Source organism: Oncorhynchus nerka, linkage group LG16, assembly GCF_034236695.1.
Source record: "Oncorhynchus nerka isolate Pitt River linkage group LG16, Oner_Uvic_2.0, whole genome shotgun sequence".
NCBI lineage: Eukaryota > Metazoa > Chordata > Actinopteri > Salmoniformes > Salmonidae > Oncorhynchus > Oncorhynchus nerka.
Genome location: NC_088411.1, coordinates 34,900,931 through 34,921,710, shown reverse-complemented (window position 1 = coordinate 34,921,710; position 20,780 = coordinate 34,900,931). Strand labels below are relative to the sequence as shown.

The window sequence follows — 20,780 nt, the reverse complement described above, 5'->3', positions numbered from 1 at the left end:
AAAACTCTATCTTTCACAAGCCACTGTACAGTATGTTTACCCACAATTTGACATTGGTAGAAGTAAGGACCTTACCTCAAATCCTTGGGATGTGACTGGTATCCCATAAGATGGCGTTCCAGGGTCTCTGCATGTGTTATATGCAGGATCTAAAGAAAAATACATGTTTAGCTCACTGCCTAACAACATAATCATCATCACTGAAGAAAATAAGCAAACACTTAACTACATGACACAACACCACTACAGACTACACCACAACATACCACACCACAACTAAGGCAGCAGACAGTGGTGTAAAGTACTTAAATAAAAATAAGTACTACTTAAGTAATTTTGTACTTTATTATTTATATGTTTGACTACTTTCACTTTTATTCACTACATTCTTTTAAGAAAATATTTTACTTTTTACTCCATATATTTTCCTTAACACCCAAAAGTACTCGTTATATTTTGAATGCTTAGCAGGACAGGAAAATGGTTCAATTTATGCACTTAACAGAACATCCCTGGACATCGCTACTAACTCTGATCTGGCAGACTCACTAAACACACATGCTTCTTTTGTAAATGATGTTGGAATGTTGGAGTGTGCCTCTGGCTATCCGTAAATTTAAAAATAATAAGAAAATGGTGCTGTCTGGTTTGCTTAATATAAGGAATTTGAAAATGATTTACACTTTTACTACTTAAGTTTATTTTAAATCAAATACTTTTAGACTTTTCCTCAAGAATTTCACTGGGTGACTTTTCCCTTTACTTGAGTCATGTTCTATTAAGGTATGAATGGGCAGGACAACCCACCTATACATGAGGGATGTATTCCACTCCAAGTCCCATCAATCTGACACACTCTCCTGGATGATCCGACCAGGATGTTGGGGTCCCTACAGTAGAAGGTGACCTCTGACCTGTAGGTGAACTGTTTGCCCTCAGCATAACCCTCTGCTGGGGTGCCTGGGTCTCCACACAGCACAGCTAGGCGGAATAAAGCACAGAGACCATTAATCAAATCACACACTTCACATCACACACATCCCCCAGGTTACGTGGGTTTCAGAATCTATATACACAATTTTTCATAGGCATGATGATCACAATGTTTAATATAGGCACTACTGACCAGCTAGTCATTCATAACATGGCTCTTGGAATTAGGTGAAAAAATATATTGTTGTGAGAAACAGAAAGCACCATAGCTAAACTAGACCTGCTAACCCCTACTGTATAATGGATAATACAATGGTTTCAAGATGCTTTTTCATAATAGGTCCTTCATGTTTGTGAAATGCCCCACATAAATGTTCCACAAAGAGTTTAGCAGGGGAAGTCACTCAGACCCGTTTCAGACCCACAGTATGAGAAGTTGTTATTACAGAGTGTGTTCTCCTGCAGGCTTTCCATGACAACCCACTCTGTGCATGGAATTTCAGAACATTCTGGCAGTACTTCTGACACCGTGTCAGGAGCTTATGATCAAGGCCTGCAGGCTGCAGCAGCAGACTCCGTCCATGTACCTTGTAATGCTCATGTTATGGGCAGCCCTAGCTGCGGATACTTGAGGGATCAATTTAGGAAATGTTGACATTCTTTTTGCATCTGTCACAACAGTTTCCCAACCTGTCAAATGTGGCATTTCACAGAGGATTTAGCCGGGTCATGCACCCCCCCAGCGGCACTACTTTAACAGGGCTATAGGAAGGATAAGTAGGCCAGGTGTGCACATTTAATTTGCTTTAAACTGATAGGCACTGCTTTCGTCAGTTAGATGCATCTACTATAAACGTAGCAATAGGTAAACACTGCTAAGCTTTGATGACACTGCCATTGCACTAAAGTTTAGATCAAGTGCTCAGATTTTCAGTCTTAAAGGGACTTGATTTTAACTTACGAAGACATTGAGGGATTTCCCCTCGCCATGTGCCGTTCCCCTCACATGAAACGATTCCAGGGCTGGATAGCTGGTACCCATCGAAGCAGCTATAGATGACGCTGGAGCCCCACTGCAAGTCAGACCCCTCAACCTTCCCATTGTGAACAGCCGGAGGACGGCCACACATGATCACTGATGTGGGGGACAAAACAATATCATCAGGACGGGTGTAATGATTTTTAGTGAGTAAGTACTGCATGTTAACTCAAAACATATGTTTTAATGTGCTAGAAAGGAATGGATGATTTATCGCAGTTCATATCCTCTTTGATGATCATATTCTGTCTCCCACAAGGAGAAAGTGTTTTCATATGCTTATTATTGGCAAGTAATATAGTTAATTGGGAAGTAGAAGTCCCATTAATCACAATACATATCCGATATGGACTGTGTATCTGTTTTCGATTATATGCAGGGCATTGCACTGTTATTTCCCATTGAGACGATAACATATTCTAACTCTAAAAAAAATCATTGCAAATGCTGTGGTATTGGATGTCTATTCTGTAAAAATAGGAACTTCTGGCATATTAAACCGTATTCACCCACAGGATTGCAATTGGTCTATAACCACATGTCTGGTAAATCGCTACTGTGGGAAATTATATGTGAAGTGCACACACATTCACTCTCTGCCTGTCAATCTGCTTGGGAGGAGACTTCCCTGCTCTATGCTTGTCTGCATTGCACCACTAACTGGATGCATCGTTTTCTCCACACGTTTCAAGTCTGACATCTGATAGCACAGATCCTACACATTTCATGGATAACATCCCTTCAGTCTGTGTAAGTGAATAATTTGTGCTTGCTGTGCCAAAAAAGGTAGAGAAACTACTCCAAACAAGATCAAAAAACTTTGAGTTCTTTGATCTCCGAGTGCTTGAAATTCTGGAGTGTTGTGATATCTGTACTATATTTCTCTGGTTGCTTCTCATCTCAGCCCTCAGTAAAGAAATGAAAGTAGAAATGTTTGTTTCTTTGTAAGCCAACGACAAGTATTATTGAGTCATAACCAAAGTTGAATTACCTTTACAGTAAGGCTTGGTTTGGTTCCAAGACCTGTTCTTGGTGCAGAGGAGCACAGATGAACCGACAGTGTCCATGACGTGTCCTGGGTTACAGTGGTACTGAACAGTCTTGTTGAAGGTGAACTCATTTCCTACGTAAATCCCATTGGCAACAGGACCTGGATCTCCACAGCTGATCACTGTTGAATTGGTAAAAAACATTTGTACATGTAGTACTATATAAGCATAATCAAAAGCAAAGCATGGCATGTAGCATATAAGATTAGGTCTATTGCGTCCATGTCTCATGGTCTAGGTTGAATGAATACAAGATGCGTGTTAGACGATCCCACTGTAGAGCTCCTACAGTGCACAGCACAGTATACCTGTGCAGTCTAGGGCAGAGCCGGTCCAGGTGCCATTGGTGGTGCAGTGGCGAGTGGTGAGACCCGAGGTCTCATATCCTTCCCAGCAGGCATATGCCACGGAGCTTGAAAACACTATTCCATCACTGAAGACAATCTTCCCGTAGGCAGGAGTACCTGGATTTCCACACGAAATAGCTGAGAAAAAAAAACAAATAGATAAACATAAAAAAACTGGAACATTCGTCAAGGTAAATTTAAGGTAAATAAACCATAAATGAATTGTCACTTGCAATCATGAAAGTACTACTCTTGGCTATTGATAAAAGGAAATGTGTATATAATTTATATATTTTTTTATTGAACCTTTATTTAACTCAGTTAAGAACAAATTATTATTTACAATGACGGCCTACCGGGGAACAGTGAGTTAACTGCCTTGTTCAGGGGCAGAACAACAGATTTTTACCTTGTCAGCTTTAATTAAACATTTTTTGCCTTTAATCTACAGAGTATCCTATTGCAGCCTTGGAGTTACTTTCGGTTACTGGCCCAACACTCTAACCACTAGGCTACCTGCCGCCCCATAATAAGTCCAATCTTTATTCAGTACAATATATTTTACAGATGCTGGCCAAGCAGATCAACTTAATTGTAATCTAACAGAAACAAGATATTAAAATAAAAGACCTATTGATTTGATCCAATTAGTTAAAGCTTTTTAAGGAAATGCCTTTTGTCAGTGATTTGAAGTGGCATTTTAGAAGACGGTAATAAATGAAATGGGATCCTCGCTCTCATAGATATCGGCTTTAAAAACCAATTAGGTTAATTGGGAACAACAAGGCTATTCCATAAATAATGAGGCATCGGGGACATATTCACAAACAAATAACCACATGACTCACATGAATAGAGCTTTTACTCACACAGCCTGCTTAAAGAGATTGTCTGGTACTTTTGTATACTTTTTAACCAATAGTTCTGAAAGTAGCGCTCACAAGCTAAAAGTGGTCCCCAGAAATCACATACGCACCACGTCATTGCTCTTTTTCTCACTGTGCTGTGTGTGCATCTTGCTAGCTGTCACTCAAATGGTGAGAGGGGCTAAAGCACATTGGTTGAACTCGAATTGCTAGGGGGCTGGCCCACATGGGGTACAATGTAGGGAAATCAGATTCCAGAAAAACGGTTGTTTTTTAATTAGGGTTAATTGAGGTAAGACAGTAATTCTGCTCATAGGTTATGCATGTATGAACTACATATTGACACATCCAGCCCAAGGCAGGACATTTCAAAAATATTTAGTAGTCACCAAAGTTCCAGAGGATGTCTTTAAATACTCTCAATAGGGCTTAAGCATTTTCATCTTTGTTTACAGAAGGGGAGAACTAACAGCATGGGAATCTTCAGAGGCCATTCATCAAAGAGGGATCAGGCAAAGCGTGACATCAGTTGTGAGGAAACATGCTCTCTGCTTTCCCCCATGTGAAACTGAATGGCAAATGTACACAAATGCTGATCTCAAAAAAGTAATGAATGCTTTTGATTACAGTGGGAATCTCCGGGGCATATGCTACAGTGCTAGCTTTGAGTATTTATGTCTCAATTAGGGTTGATTGAGCACATACTCATTAGCTCAAGTCATAGAATAGCTAAATAGCTGAACATTTAAAGAGATTTAATGGGATCTTAAGCACTAATAAATTCGTAACATATTGGAATTCATAAGATATCATACGATCTGCAGGACTTTTTTATTTGATTTTTTAACAGGACGTAACATACCGTATCATATGAAATGGATGACATTGCAAACAATTGTGCACAATTTTTGGGGACCCGTTTTGGCTCGTGAGCACTACTTTCAAAACTACTACCTAAAATTATACAAATCCTCTATAGCATCACTTTAAAAGCAGTAAACTTAATTATTCATTAATCTTGATAAGAATGATTAGCATTATCTGTGTAGACATAATATCACTCCAAGGCTGCAATAGGATACTCTGTAGATTAAAGGCAAAGAAATTACATGAAAATAAAATCCCCTGGTGCAGCTTCCCTTAACAATGTAACCATTTACAAATAGAAAACAACTGGTCCAATAAAGAGTTTATGAAGTCCCTCAGGGAGACCGCTGTGGCCATATGTATTTCCTGACTCAAAGTAATTATTTCCCAAGTCACAGGCGTCTTGTGATCTCCCTGTGCACAAGAATTTGCATTTCATACTTGGGCACAGCATTATTTGTATCACATAAATAGTGCGCAGCATTCCACTTTAAATCTCCCAAGCAGTGATCCATCTCAACTCCCTTATAACAACCGTTAAACCATCCTCAATGGTCTCTAAATAATGCAACACTATTGATCTCCTGTAAGCAATCTGCAGGCTTATCTCACTGTGTACTGTGTTGCCGTGAAGACTGAATAAATAACATTAATAATACATTTAGAAATAGAGAAATGCACAAAAAAACTGACCAATTGATGAAAATAAAAACAAGAAGGAAGTAAAAGGAGTAAATCAACAAGGCCCAACTTTACCTCCCCAAGTTCTGAGCAAAAAAAAACAAATAAATAAATATAGTTGAAGTCGGAAGTTTACATACACTTAGGTTGGAGTCATGAAAACTCATTTTTCAACCACTCCACAAATTCATTGTTAACAAACTATAGTTTTGGCAAGTTGGTTAGGACATCTACTTTGTGAAAGACACAAGTCATTTTTCCAACAATTGTTTACAGAACGATTATTTCACTTTTAATTCATTATATCACAATACCAGTGGGATAGAAGTTTACATACATTAAGTCGACAGTGCCTTTAAACAGCTTGGAAAATTCGCAAAAATTATGTCATGGCTTTAGAAGCTTCTGATAGGCTAATTTACATAATTTGAGTCATTTGGAGGTGCAACTGTGGATGTATTTCAAGGCCTACCTTCAAATTCAGTGCCTCTTTGCTTGACATCATGGGAAAATCAAATGAAATCAGCCGAGACCTCAGAAAAAAAATTGTAGACCTCTACAAGTCTGGTTCATCCTTGAGAGCAATTTCCAAATGCCTGTAGGCACCACGTTCATCTGTACAAACAATAGTACGCAAGTATAAACACCATGGGACCACGCAGCCTTCATACCGCTCAAGAAGGAGACGCGTTCTGACTGCTAGAGATGAACTTACTTTGGTGCGAAAAATGCAAATCAATTCCAGAACAACAGCAAAGGACCTTGCGAAGATGCTGGAGGAAACAGGTACAAAGGTCTCTATATCCAGAGTAAAACGAGTCCTATATCGACATAACCTGAAAGGCCGCTCAGCAAGGAACAAGCCACTGCTCCAAAACCGCCATAAAAAAGCCAGACTACGGTTTGCAACTGCACATGTGGACGAAGATCGTACTTTTTGGAAAAATGTCCTCTGGTCTGATGAAACAAAAATAGAACTGTTTGGCCATAATGACCATTGTTATGTTTGGAGGAAAAAGGGGGAGGCTTGCAATCCCAACCGTGAAGCACAGGGGTGGCAGCATCATGTTGTGGGGGTGCTTTGCTGCAGGAGGGACTGGTGCACTTCACAAAATAGATGGCTTCATGAGGATGGAATATTATGTGGATATATTGAAGCAACATCTTAAGAAATCAGTCAGGAAGTTAAAGCTTGGTTACAAATGGGTCTTCCAAATGGACATTGACCCTAAGCATACTTCCAAAGTTGTGGCAAAATGGCTTAAGTACAACAAAGTCAAGGTATTGGAGTGGCCATCACAAAGCCCTGACCTCAATCCTATAGAAAATTTGTGGGCAGAACTGAAAAAGTGTGTGCGAGCAAGGAGGCCTACAAACCTGACTCAGTTACACCAGCTCTGTCAGGAGGAATGGGCCAAAATTCACCCAACTTATTGTGGGAAGCTTGTGGAAGGCTACCCGAAACATTTGACCCAAGTTAAACAATTTAAAAGGCAATGCTACCAAATACTAATTGAGTGTATGTAAACTTCTGACCCACTGGGAATGTGATTAACGTAATAAAAGTGGAAATAAAAGCGGAAATTCTTAAAATAAAGTGTTCATCCTAACTGACCTAAGACAGGGAATTTTTACTAGGATTAAATATCAGGAATTGTGAAACACTGAGTTTAAATGTAGTTGGCTAAGTATATATGTATTTATAACTATATCAAAAGTACCAGTCAAAAGTTGGAAACACATACTCATTCAAGGGTTTTTCTATATTTTTGACTTTTCTACATTGTAGAATAATAGTGGACATCAAAACTATAAAACACAAAAAAAGCAAAAAAAAGTTAAATAAATCAATATATTTGATATTTAAGATTCTTCAAAGTAGCCACCCTTTGCCTTGATGACAGCTTTGCACACTCTTGGCAGAGCAAGATGAGCTAAAATCTAATGAAGGAACATTAGCTAAACCTTTTCAGCGAGTTGCCAGTCAAAATTGCACTGATAAACGATAGGGAATAGCCTGCTTCCCCTTCTGCCGCTTGCCTGCCAACGCATGCGTTGTCCCAACCAAGCACCCAAGCTAACTGGCTAAAGTTGGCTAGCTTGCCAACTAGCTACTTCCAGACACAAATGGGAGAACACATCACTGACCCATTTTACTCGCCGTAGCAGAGCTAGTAAGGCTGTTTACATGTTATATAGAGCATTCGCGACAAACTTTAAAGATTTTTTTTGCCTGTCTCTATTGACACCGGTCATATTCTGCACACAAAATATTGAGTCATTGAAAATGAAACAGTGCTTCCGGAATGGAGCCAGCAAACAATGTGCCAGGCCAGCTGTGATTCGCAAACTGACTGCTATATTTTTTGGACTGCCAAGAAATGTACGGTATTGGTCAATTATATTAATGCATTGAACTGCATCCATCTATTCTCCAACAATGCCTTAGTGTACGGCATGGAATGTTGAATCAAATAGAACCTATTTTTAAAACCTATAAAGTTGGTTTTGTAGCATAAACTGGGATTTTTATATTTTTGACTGAAATTATGATTGTGTGTCTGTTTCATATCTGCAAAGTAGTTAAAACACTGTCAGTTCCACTTTAAATTACTAGAGGGGTTGTGTCATAAACCCTGAAAGTTCCAGAATGGTTGGAAATGGCAGCCAATTGGTCAGGGAGAAATCAAGACCAGTCTAATGTGAATGAATGGCTGTAGAGGCATAATCCTGATTTTACTAGTGCAGGAAAATAAAAGAAAGGCATGAGATCATAAATGTCAACATTTGTGTTTTCTTGAAAAGCTGTGAGTGCTATTATACGATACAAAATCAGAAGTCTACTTGTTGCATTTACAACTTCTCTAAGTCCTGTCATCAATTGATTTCAGCCAGTGTATGGCTGTGCATTCACTGCATTGTTTGAATAAAATGTTGGCATATTGTCAGTTCATTTGAAAAAATGCATGGAATCCTTCCTTTGGTTAGCTAGCTAACAAATATACAGTGTATATACATTATTCAAATTCATTATTTTACACAATATCTTACCACACCACTGGCAAACCACAGTTGACCAACACCCTGACCAAAATGGCTGACCTTTATCCCATCATAACAAGGTTCATGTCCATTCTACTATTCTAATTCCATGTCCGACCCCATCTAACAGACAACACTGAACACTCATGATAACGGAGTTAAAATATGACAAACAACAGAGCAGCAAATAACTGAACACAAACAACTTAAACACCAAAACACACACAGGAATGAGAAACAACACAACCTGAAAACAAGGAACCCATAATTACCCAAAATCTTATGGCACAGCTACAATATGCGTCGTGTAGAGTATACAGTACATCATAATCATGGTCATAATAAATTCGATTTGGGCAAATTATTTGAATTTAATTGTGGGATTAAGGAGCTATCAAGCTCAATCAAAGTTATTGGTTAATGAGACACAGTTTAAGACGTACTAAAGACATTAAATACATTTACGTATGATATCTTTATGTCCAAATGAGTCTATTTAAAAGTGAATGATGAGATAATTGAGGGTAAATTATTATCTTTCTAAAACGTAGAAATATACAGTAGATAAGCTTCAGGGTTGGAGACAATTCCAGTCAATTCAGGAAGTACACTGAAAGTCCAACTCCAATTCTATTCAATGAGGACATTTTGGAATTTTGTTTACTTTATGAATTGACTGGAATTGAAATGAAATTGACCCCAACCCTGATCAGCTAAGATAAGAACTGAAAACTGCTGTTCACAAATGCTCTCCATCCAACCTCACTAAGCTCGAGCTGTTTTGCAAGGAGGAATGGGTAAAAATGTCAGTCTCTCGATGTGCAAAACTGATAGAGACATACCCCAAGCGACTTACATCTGTAATCACAGCAAAAGGTGGCGCTACAAAGTATTAACTTAAGGGGGCTGAATAATTTTGCACGCCCAATTTTTCAGTTTTTGATTTGTTAAAAAAGTTTGAAATATCTAATAAATGTCGTTCCACTTCATGATTGTGTCCCACTTGTTGTTGATTCTTCACAAAAAAATACAGTTTTATATCTTTATGTTTGAAGCCTGAAATGTGGCAAAAGGTCGCAAAGTTCAAGGGGGCCGAATACTTTCGCAAGGCACTGTATATATATATATATATATATATATATATATATATATGCCCCACACACAGTGGGGCAAAAAAGTATTTAGTCAGCCACAAATTGTGCAAGTTCTCCCACTTAAAAAGTGCCTGTAATTTTCATCATAGGTACACTTCAACTATGACAGACAAAATGAGAAGAAAAAAATCCAGAAAATCACATTGTAGGATTTTTAATGAATTTATTTGCAAATTATGGTGGAAAATAAGTATTTGGTCTCCTGCAAACAAGCAAGATTTCTGGCTCTCACAGACCTGTAACTTCTTCTTTAAGAGGCTCCTCTGTCCTCAACTCGTTACCTGTATTAATGGCACCTGTTTGAACTTGTTACCAGTATAAAAGACACCTGTCCACAACCTCAAACAGTCACACTCCAAACTCCACTATGGCCAAGACCAAAGAGCTGTCAAAGGACACCAGAAACAAAATTGTAGACCTGCACCAGGCTGGGAAGACTGAATCTGCAATAGGTAAGCAGCTTGGTTTGAATAAATCAACTGTGGGAGAAATTATTAGGAAATGGAAGACATACAAGACCACTGATAATCTCCCTCGATCTGGGGCTCCACGCAAGATCTCACCCCGTGGGGTCAAGATGATCACAAGAACGGTGAGCAAAAATCCCAGAACCACACGGGGGGACCTAGTGAATGACCTGCAGAGAGCTGGGACCAAAGTAACAAAGCCTACCATCAGTAACACACTACGCCGCCAGGGACTCATATCTTGCAGTGCCAGACGTGTCCCCATGCTTAAGCCAGTACATGTCCAGGCCCTTCTGAAGTTTGCTAGAGAGCATTTGGATGATCCAGAAGAAGATTGGGAGAATGGCATATGATCAGATGAAACCAAAATATAACTTTTTGGTAAAAACTCAACTCGTCATGTTTGGAGGACAAAGAATGCTGAGTTGCATCCAAAGAACACCATACCTACTGTGAAGCATGGGGGTGGAAACATCATGCTTTGGGGCTGTTTTTCTGCAAAGGGATCAGGACGACTGATCCGTGTAAAGGAAAGAATGAATGGCGCCATGTATCGTGAGATTTTGAGTGAAAACCTCCTTCCATCAGCAAGGGCATTGAAGATGAAACGTAGCTGGGTCTTTCAGCATGACAATGATCCCAAACACACCGCCCGGGCAACGAAGGAGTAGGATTTTCAAGGTCCTGGAGTGGCCTAGCCAGTCTCCAGATCTCAAACCCATAGAAAATCTTTGGAGGGAGTTGAAAGTCCGTGTTGCCCAGCAACAGCCCCAAAACATCACTGCTCTCGAAGAGATCTGCATGGCGGAATGGGCCAAAATACCAGCAACAGTGTGTGAAAACCTTGTGAAGACTTACAGAAAACGTTTGACCTCTGTCATTGCCAACAAAGGGTATATAACAAAGTATTGAGATAAACTTTTGTTATTGACCAAATAATTATTTTCCACCATAATTTGCAAATAAATTCATTAAAAATCCTACAATGTGATTTTCTGGATTTTTTTTCTCATTTTGTCTGCCATAGTTGAAGTGTACCTATGATGAAAATTACAAGCCTTTCTCATCTTTTTAAGTGGAAGAACTTGCACAATTGGTGGCTGGCTGACTAAATCCTTTTTTTGCCCCACTGTGTGTGTGTATGTATATATATATATATCCGTTCCAAAAGGTGCCAGAGTCTGCAACACCATTAAGCAAGGTCAGGGACAAACTTGTGGAGAAGTGCAGATCAGGGTTGGATTATAAAGAAATATCCTAAACTTTGAACATCCCACTGAGCACCATTAAATCCATTATTAAAACATGGAAAGAATATGGCATCACAACAAACCTGCCAAGAAGGGGCACCCACCAAAACTCATGGACCAGGAAAGAATCCATTTTAGAATAAGGCTGTAACGCAACAAAATGTGTAAAAGTCAAGGGGTCTGAATACTTTCCGAATGCACCGTATATGGCAGGGGACTCACCTTCACAGACTGGTTGGGTGCCACTCCAGGAGCCATTAAGGAGGCAGGTCCTCTCAGCCGAGCCACTCAGGGAGAAGCCGGCTTCACAGGTGAACCTCAGCAGGCTCTTCAGCTGGAACTCGTCCCCCAACCTGGAGCCATGAGGTGGGATTCCAGGGTCACCACACTCCCCGGAACTACCGCCTAATGAAGGAGAGAGAAAATATCCAACACTCAAACGACCACCCATCACTCACTACAGAAGGTCCATAGGCAGTGCATATCAGTCATTCTAGCCTTGTTTTCTGAGATGGAAATAGTTTTTTCCACACTCCCTTTTAACTTCCATGAAAGGCTACCAAGGCTCTACCCAGAGTGCTTGCTTCCTACAGCTCTAGCTACAAAACTTGAAAAACCCACAGAAACCCCTAGTTTTTTCAGCTGGGGTTGACTTCCCTGAAACCTGTCACTCAGTGTTATTTCTATCCATTGGAGAGCCTTCAGGTTTCCCTGCCTGGCAGTGTGCAACACCCAGAAAAAAAGTTGCCATCTTGAACCAAAAAGGGTTCTTAGGCTGTCCCCATAGGAGAACCCTATGAATAACCTCTTTTGTTTCGAGGTAGAACCCTTTTGGTTCCAGGTAGAACCATTTTGTGTTCCATGTGGAACCCTTTAAACAGAGGATTATACATGGAACCCAAAATAGTTCTACCTGGAACCAAAAAGGGTTCTAACTGGAACCAAATATGGTTCTCCTATGGGGACAGCCGCAGGACCCTTTTTGGTTCCAGTTAGAACCCTTTTTGGTTCCAGGTAGAATTATTTGGAACAAAAAGGGTTCTACCGCAAACCAAAAGAGGTTCTTCAAAGGGTGTAGGACCCTGCTGATGGATATACCTGAGCAGTAGGGTTGTGGCCCGCTCCAGCGTCCGTCCTCCTGACAGTAGCGCGTGGCGTTCCCAATCAGTGCTCGGTCGTGGCTGCAGGTGTAATGGACCACGGCGCCGTTGGTGAACTTCCTACCTGACATAATAGCTTGGGGCGGTGTGCCAGGATCACCACAGGAAATAGCTGCAGGTGAAATGGAGAGAAAATGTTGAGAACAGTTGATAGAAATACTTTTTTATATCCATCATGTATCTAAAGAAAATATTATAAAAATGGTAGTATTGTCACATACACCAGATAGCTGTAGTGAAATGTGTTTTTTTACAGGGTCAGCCATAGTAGTACAGCACCCCTGGAGCAAATTAGGGCAAATCGACAGATTTTTCACCTTGTCGGCTCAGGTATTCGAAACAGCAATCTTTTGGTTACTGGCCCAACGCTCAAACTGTAATGCTACCTGCCGCCCAAGATATACTTCATTTTTTCTTGTGCCTTCAGTGTTACTGTTACTGTCTGTTATTTTTATCAAGTGTATGCCTTTTGAACCCAGCACCCAAACACTTGTTAGTACTATAAACATATGATTTGAACACCCCAATTTCTTATTCCATGCCTTCTCTGTTACCACTACTACTTCCACAACCCCTTTTCATCACTAACATTAACACTATATACAACATTTTCAGCACAGCCATAATGATTATTTCTTTCTCACCACTATAAGAACAGTAAATTTCACTTATTTTTTTATCATTCTCCAACAGCAACTAACCACACCACTTGGGACCCAGATTCTACCTCTACCACTTTTTGTACCCTGAGCAAGACAATCCCAGCATATTACTCACAAAGGCACTTAGGAAGTGATCTGTCCCAGAGGCCGTTTGACTGACAGGTGAGAAGTGATGAGCCGAGCAGATAGAAGGCCCTCTTGCAGTGATACATCACACTGGTTCTGTAGTTGAAGCTCTCGGGGAAGCGCTGCTGCGGGTGACGAATGGCATTCTCCACGAAGCCTGGATCGGAGCAGTTTACCACTGCAAGATAAAACCGTCCGCATGCTTAAAGTCTGACAGTGAACCCAAGAGTGAGAAGAGAAGGGAAATCAATGGGAAAGCTTGAATAGCAGGATTTCTGTTCAAGTTCGGATTCATTCAAAACAACCCATCCATGCTTTTTAAGATATACAGCTTCTCATGTACTGTAACTACAGATTTTCTACAGTCAATAGCATTTGACATACATTTACTCTAATAACTGTGTAGAAATGTCATACATGTGGATTGATATGCAGTTTCTGTTCAGTTTAACTTGTCACAAAAATGTAGATTCCTTATTTACTTCAGTTGCACTTTAAACCAGCAGGGCAGGAAGCCCCAGTAACAATAATAAGCTGTACGTCTTGCCTCAGAGTTGGCTGAACATTGTTTTCAGCTATTGCCCTTCAACAAAAAACAGCCTAAAGTTAATGTCCAGGGGAAGCTAAACAGATCGCTTTCCCTCAGTGACAGCTGCCAATGCCTTGGCAGTCAATTAAACCCCTAGGGACAGAGAGGTTGGAAAAACCCCTCCAAAATTGATAATTGGCACCTGCTATTGGCATGTTCCTTGCCTTTAATAGACACCATTATTCAGGTAACCCTCTTGAAAAAAGGTGATTGTTGGAACCCTGGGTGTGGGTGTGCAGAGTGGCTTACAAAATAGCAGGGAGCACAGTGACATACTGTAGGAATACTGCAGGCTGAGGTAGTGGGAGCACACTGACATACTGTAGGAATACTGCAGGCTGAGGTAGTGGGAGCACACTGACATACTGTAGGAATACTGCAGGCTGAGGTAGTGGGGAGCACACTGACATACTGTAGGAATACTGCAGGCTGAGGTAGCGGGGAGCACACTGACATACTGTAGGAATACTGCAGGCTGAGGTAGCAGGGAGCACACTGACATACTGTAGGAATACTGCAGGCTGAGGTAGCAGGGAGCACACTGACATACTGTAGGAATACTGCAGGCTGAGGTAGCAGGGAGCACACTGACATACTGTAGGAATACTGCAGGCTGAGGTAGCAGGAGCACACTGACATACTGTAGGAATACTGCAGGCTGAGGTAGCAGGGAGGGACTGCACACTGACATACTGTAGGAAGCACTGCAGGCTGAGGTAGCAGGGAGCACACTGACATACTGTAGGAATACTGCAGGCTGAGGTAGCAGGGAGCACACTGACATACTGTAGGAATACTGCAGGCTGAGGTAGCAGGGAGCACACTGACATACTGTAGGAATACTGCAGGCTGAGGTAGCAGGGAGCACACTGACATACTGTAGGAATACTGCAGGCTGAGGTAGCAGGGAGCACACTGACATACTGTAGGAATGCAGGCTGAGGTGCAGCACACTGACATACTGTAGGAATACTGCAGGCTGAGGTAGCAGGGAGCACACTGACATACTGTAGGAATACTGCAGGCTGAGGTAGTAGGGAGCACACTGACATACTGTAGGAATACTGCAGGCTGAGGTAGCGGGAGCACACTGACATACTGTAGGAATACTGCAGGCTGAGGTAGTGGGAGCACACTGACATACTGTAGGAATACTGCAGGCTGAGGTAGTGGGGAGCACACTGACATACTGTAGGAATACTGCAGGCTGAGGTAGTGGGGAGCACACTGACATACTGTAGGAATACTGCAGGCTGAGGTAGCGGGGAGCACACTGACATACTGTAGGAATACTGCAGGCTGAGGTAGGGGAGCACACTGACATACTGTAGGAATACTGCAGGCTGAGGTAGCAGGGAGCACACTGACATACTGTAGGAATACTGCAGGCTGAGGTAGCAGGGAGCACACTGACATACTGTAGGAATACTGCAGGCTGAGGTAGCAGGGAGCACACTGACATACTGTAGGAATACTGCAGGCTGAGGTAGCAGGGAGCACACTGACATACTGTAGGAATACTGCAGGCTGAGGTAGCAGGGAGCACACTGACATACTGTAGGAATACTGCAGGCTGAGGTAGCTGGGAGCACACTGACATACTGTAGGAATACTGCAGGCTGAGGTAGCAGGAGCACACTGACATACTGTAGGAATACTGCAGGCTGAGGTAGCAGGGAGCACACTGACATACTGTAGGAATACTGCAGGCTGAGGTAGTGGGAGCACACTGACATACTGTAGGAATACTGCAGGCTGAGGTAGAGGGGAGCACACTGCTGAGGAATACTGCAGGCTGGGAGAGGGGAGCACACTGACATACTGTAGGAATACTGCAGGCTGAGGTGGCGGGGAGCACACTGACATACTGTAGGAATACTGCAGGCTGCAGGGAGCACACTGACATACTGTAGGAATACTGCAGGCTGAGGTAGCAGGGAGCACACTGACATACTGTAGGAATACTGCAGGCAGGCTGTAGGAATACTGCAGGCTGAGGTAGCAGGGAGCACACTGACATACTGTAGGAATACTGCAGGCTGAGGTAGCAGGGAGCACACTGACATACTGTAGGAATACTGCAGGCTGAGGTAGCAGGGAGCACACTGACATACTGTAGGAATACTGCAGGCTGAGGTAGCAGGGAGCACACTGACATACTGTAGGAATACTGCAGGCTGAGGTAGTGGGAGCACACTGCTGAGGAATACTGCAGGCTGGGGAGCACACTGACATACTGTAGGAATACTGCAGGCTGAGGTAGTGGGGAGCACACTGACATACTGTAGGAATACTGCAGGCTGAGGTAGTGGGGAGCACACTGACATACTGTAGGAATACTGCAGGCTGAGGTAGTGGGGAGCACACTGACATACTGTAGGAATACTGCAGGCTGAGGTAGCGGGGAGCACACTGACATACTGTAGGAATACTGAACAGGCTGAGGGAGGGAGTGACTGACCATTGTTGTGGCAGGTGAAGGAGGCTATTTCTTTTTTGTTTTATATATACTTTTTTCCCCCCCTTGTTTTCCCTTGCTTTTTCAGCATGGAGGACTATTCTAGTCATACAAATACAGTTGAAGTCGAAGTTTACATACACTTAGGATGGAGTCATTAAAACTCATTTTTCAACCACTCCACAAATTTCTTGTTGACAAACTATAGTATTGGCAAGTCGGTTAGGACATCTACGTTCTGCATGACACAAGTAATTTTTCCAAAACATGCAGACCGGTACGCCATAGCCAATTAGAGCTACAGTAGGCCTTCATGCAAACAAGCCATTTGCCACCATTCACTTTGAAGTGGACTGTGTGTTCAGTGATGCCAATTTAGCAATTTTGTTGCTAGATTTAGCAACTTTTCAGACTACCCTGGCAACTTTTTTTTCAAACAGCACCTAGCAACAAATTGAGCTACTTTTAAAAATGTATTTGGAACTTTTAGCAACTTTTGAAAAGTGACTCAAACGCTAAAACGCACGTATTTTCCTTCTAAATGATACAAAAACGATTTTCTCTGTCACACACTCAGTCACAACACACGTGCCTGGCTGCAAAAGTGAATTGTGAGTGACGTCAGCAGAAGGCCAGCAGCAATTTCAGAAAATTGCAAATCATTGTTGGCTGACTGCAGCAGCAGTAGTATATGCCTTCGACGAGCCAAACCCAATGAATATAGTTGGTCACGAATGTTTGATCTTGAACATAACTTATAACATTAATCAACATGTCTCAATCAAAATTGTACAGAAAATAGTGGGAGTCTGTACCTGAACAAATGTCAAAATCATATTTTTTTGCCGAGATAGCCAGTCAATTTGAGTAACGTTATTGTGGATTCAATGTAATGACGCAGTTTTACGTTATAACGCAGACATCACGTCATTTAGCAACAAATCAACCTGCCTCAAGCAACTTACCCTGAAAATTAGTCGGCAACACTGTGTGTGTTTACAGGCAGTAGCAACAGCGCAACTTTAGAAATTAGAACGCATTCGGCAAAAGCCACAAAATACACCTGAATGGATTTCTGCACATTCTGTCACATTACATTTGGGAACTTTACAGTCATATTGATCAAACAACCATGAAAATGTGGGCTTTCGCTCCATCCGTTATGCACATCAAGAAGATCAACAACTAATTCTAGCCAGAGCAAGATGAGCTAAAATGTAACGAAGGAACATTAGATAAACTCTCGAACTTTTCAGCTAGTTGCCCGTCAAAAATGTCACTGATAACCAATGGGGAATTATATCCTACTGGTCCTTCTGCAGCTTGCCTGTCAATGCAATCTTTCTTGTCCCAACCAAGCAAGTTGGCTAGCTACTTCCAGACACAAATGAGAGAACACCTCAGTCTGACCATTTTGCTCGTTGTAAAGCAGAGCTGGTTAGGCTGTTTACATGCTATGTAGAGCGTTCATGACTAACTACTACTTTTGTTTACCGACACCGCGCATATTCAGCGGGTGTTGCGAGTTCATCAATTTATCAGATACTCTGCGCTCTGGCACACTCAGACGAGAGTGAATTTGTGAAAGCAAGAGATATGTTAACTGCGCAACAGTCGTTCAAGTTCTTGCTAGTTAAGCAAATGACATCTGCATTTGCAATGATATTGCATGACATCCTCCTACCAGCTAGCTAACGTTTGGCTCCGTGTTTTTTTTTTTTAGCTTGCTACGTAAATGGATACGCTAGCTTATTAGCCACGTTATGACTGACGTGATCATTGCCCTTCTTAGTTTAATTGTATTGACATTCCCAGTCAGTTACATTCGTCATTTTTTGTCCAAAATATTGAGTCATTGAAACGGTGCATCCCGAATGGAGGCATTAAAAAATGTACCAGGCCAGCTGTGATTTACAACCTGATAGCAATATTTGTTTAGAATAACCATAAATGTTTTGGTGAATTATATTAATCAAGCAGTGAACTGCATCCATCTATTCTGCCAACAATACCTTCGTGTACTTCAAGGAATGTTGAGTCATATATAACCTATTTTTAAAACCTCTCGTAAAGTTGCTTTTGTAGTATAAACTGGTCATTTTTGACTGGTATTATGAATGTGTTGTTTCATATCTGCAAAGTAGTTCAAATGCTGTCAGTTCCACTTTAATACACAATGAGTAAAATATTTGCTTTGTGAGCCATCGACATGCACAAACTATCTATACAAAATAAAGTATGCACTCTACCCACAAATGAAATGGATATACCTGAAATGCTTTGAATGTATTTGTTACTGTGTTTTACCTCTACAAACTGGAAGAGGGTTGCTCCACTGTCCAGTCATCCTGCACTGAGCTCTTGAGGCACCATGCAACTGATATCCTGTGCTGCAGGTGAAGTTGACCACATCGTTCAAGTTGAACTCACTGCCATTAGTTCGACCATTTGCTGGGTTTCCAGGGTGACCACAGGTAATGGCTTTGAAAAAAGTAGAGGTAGCCAAGAGAGAGCAAAAATTGTTTTACACAATTATTAGTGATGGTGATTGGGTTGAGAATTGAGAATTCCTGTAAATCTCTGATCATTAAGAAATAATTGATGAAGGCAATAACAAAACTTAAGGTTATCCACTTACAAACACAAACAGGAGCTTGTCCGGACCATCTGTGGTCTTGTTGACAGATCCGAACCGATGTTCCAATAAGGCGAAAGCCAAGGTTGCATTGGTAGACAACAGTGTCACGATAACTGGAGCCACCTCCACTTATGTGACCGTTGATGATTGGATCAGGGGAGTCACAGTGGCCAGCTAGAAGGGAGAATAAACCAGATACCTGCATCTTATTTTCAGTTCTTAGATGATACTTGAAATAGTTGAGACAGTGTGGATTGGCATGAACGAGTACATTTGAGATGCAAACTTTCTTTCTATTCCCTAACACACATATTTGAAATGGTCTCAGGACTGTAATAACCATTTGGCACTTTGACATATGAAAACATTTGATCCTTTCCCCCCCTGATAATTCATGTCTTTGTGGTGAGAACTGCCTCGATAATTTTATCTGATCGATAATCTAATTGATAATAATGTTGGTGGTACAGTATATATCTTATTTTTTTACTGACATTTTGGAGTTGACTGCTGGGGTCAGATTAAATCTAATTATAGAATGGTTGCCTACCCTACATCAAATTTGGACACTGGTAATTGAAGCGAAATTACCTTAAAGAGGTTGACCTTCAAGAGTTTGAAGCGGATCAACTGTAACCTGAGGAATCTTTAATGTGTTTCTGGCATAATGATTTGAAAACCATAAAGGTGCTCTACCCCATTTGGTGTTGGTCCAAGATCATAACATTGGGGGACATCCAGTTAGATACAATTTTGGAGCTCGTCCAGGATGAGAAGACAGAAATCTTAATCATAAAAAGAAAACATTTCTACTGTACCAAGACATTTGGTTTCCACTCCGCTCCAGAGCCCGTTGACCCCACATTCCCTCACATGTGACCCCACCAGTGTGTATCCCGTATTACACATGAAGATCGCTGTGGCGCCAAATGTAGTCAGGGTTCCTATCTTGTTGCCATAGGGAGGAGAGGGGAGGTCCCCACACGAGATAACTGGAAGTGACACAGACAATCAGAGACTGAGTTATACTTGGTTGCACGCCACTGTGCCTGAGTGGAAACAAATTCCACAATAAGGACTGATTAGTGGAGCATTTTGATCTACAATGACTAGATATCCCTGAATGAAAGGCATGCAGAGAATTGTGTATTTCAGTGGAGGCTGTTGGAAGGAGCTATAGGTGGACGGGTTCATTGTAATGGCTGGAATATCAAACCCATCAAACATATGGAAACCACATTTGACTCCATTCCCTTGATTCCATTTCAGGCATTACAATGAGCCCATCTTTCCATTGCTCCTGCCACCAGCCTCCACTAGTGTATTTGTACTCAAACACTAAATGGGGAAGTGGCACATCTTGTCTTACAGCAGCTGATTGACTCAGCCCTCACAAGTTACCTGTAAATGTTACAATACATTTAGATATCCAACTACCTTATGTAAACACAC

At 41.4% G+C, this 20,780-nt stretch overlaps 1 protein-coding gene across 1 annotated transcript in view; it reads right to left on the bottom strand.

The window, feature by feature from the left end:
* Nucleotides 1-20,780, bottom strand: part of LOC115144502 (CUB and sushi domain-containing protein 1-like) — a 415,143-nt gene that overhangs the window by 9,770 nt on the left and 384,593 nt on the right. Inside the window, 11 exon segments of the mRNA XM_065002644.1 lie at nt 76-149; nt 808-981; nt 1,895-2,068; nt 2,964-3,143; nt 3,330-3,506; nt 11,918-12,100; nt 12,794-12,967; nt 13,633-13,821; nt 18,998-19,171; nt 19,329-19,502; nt 20,147-20,320. Of these exon segments, the coding sequence (XP_064858716.1) occupies nt 76-149; nt 808-981; nt 1,895-2,068; nt 2,964-3,143; nt 3,330-3,506; nt 11,918-12,100; nt 12,794-12,967; nt 13,633-13,821; nt 18,998-19,171; nt 19,329-19,502; nt 20,147-20,320 (1,847 nt within the window).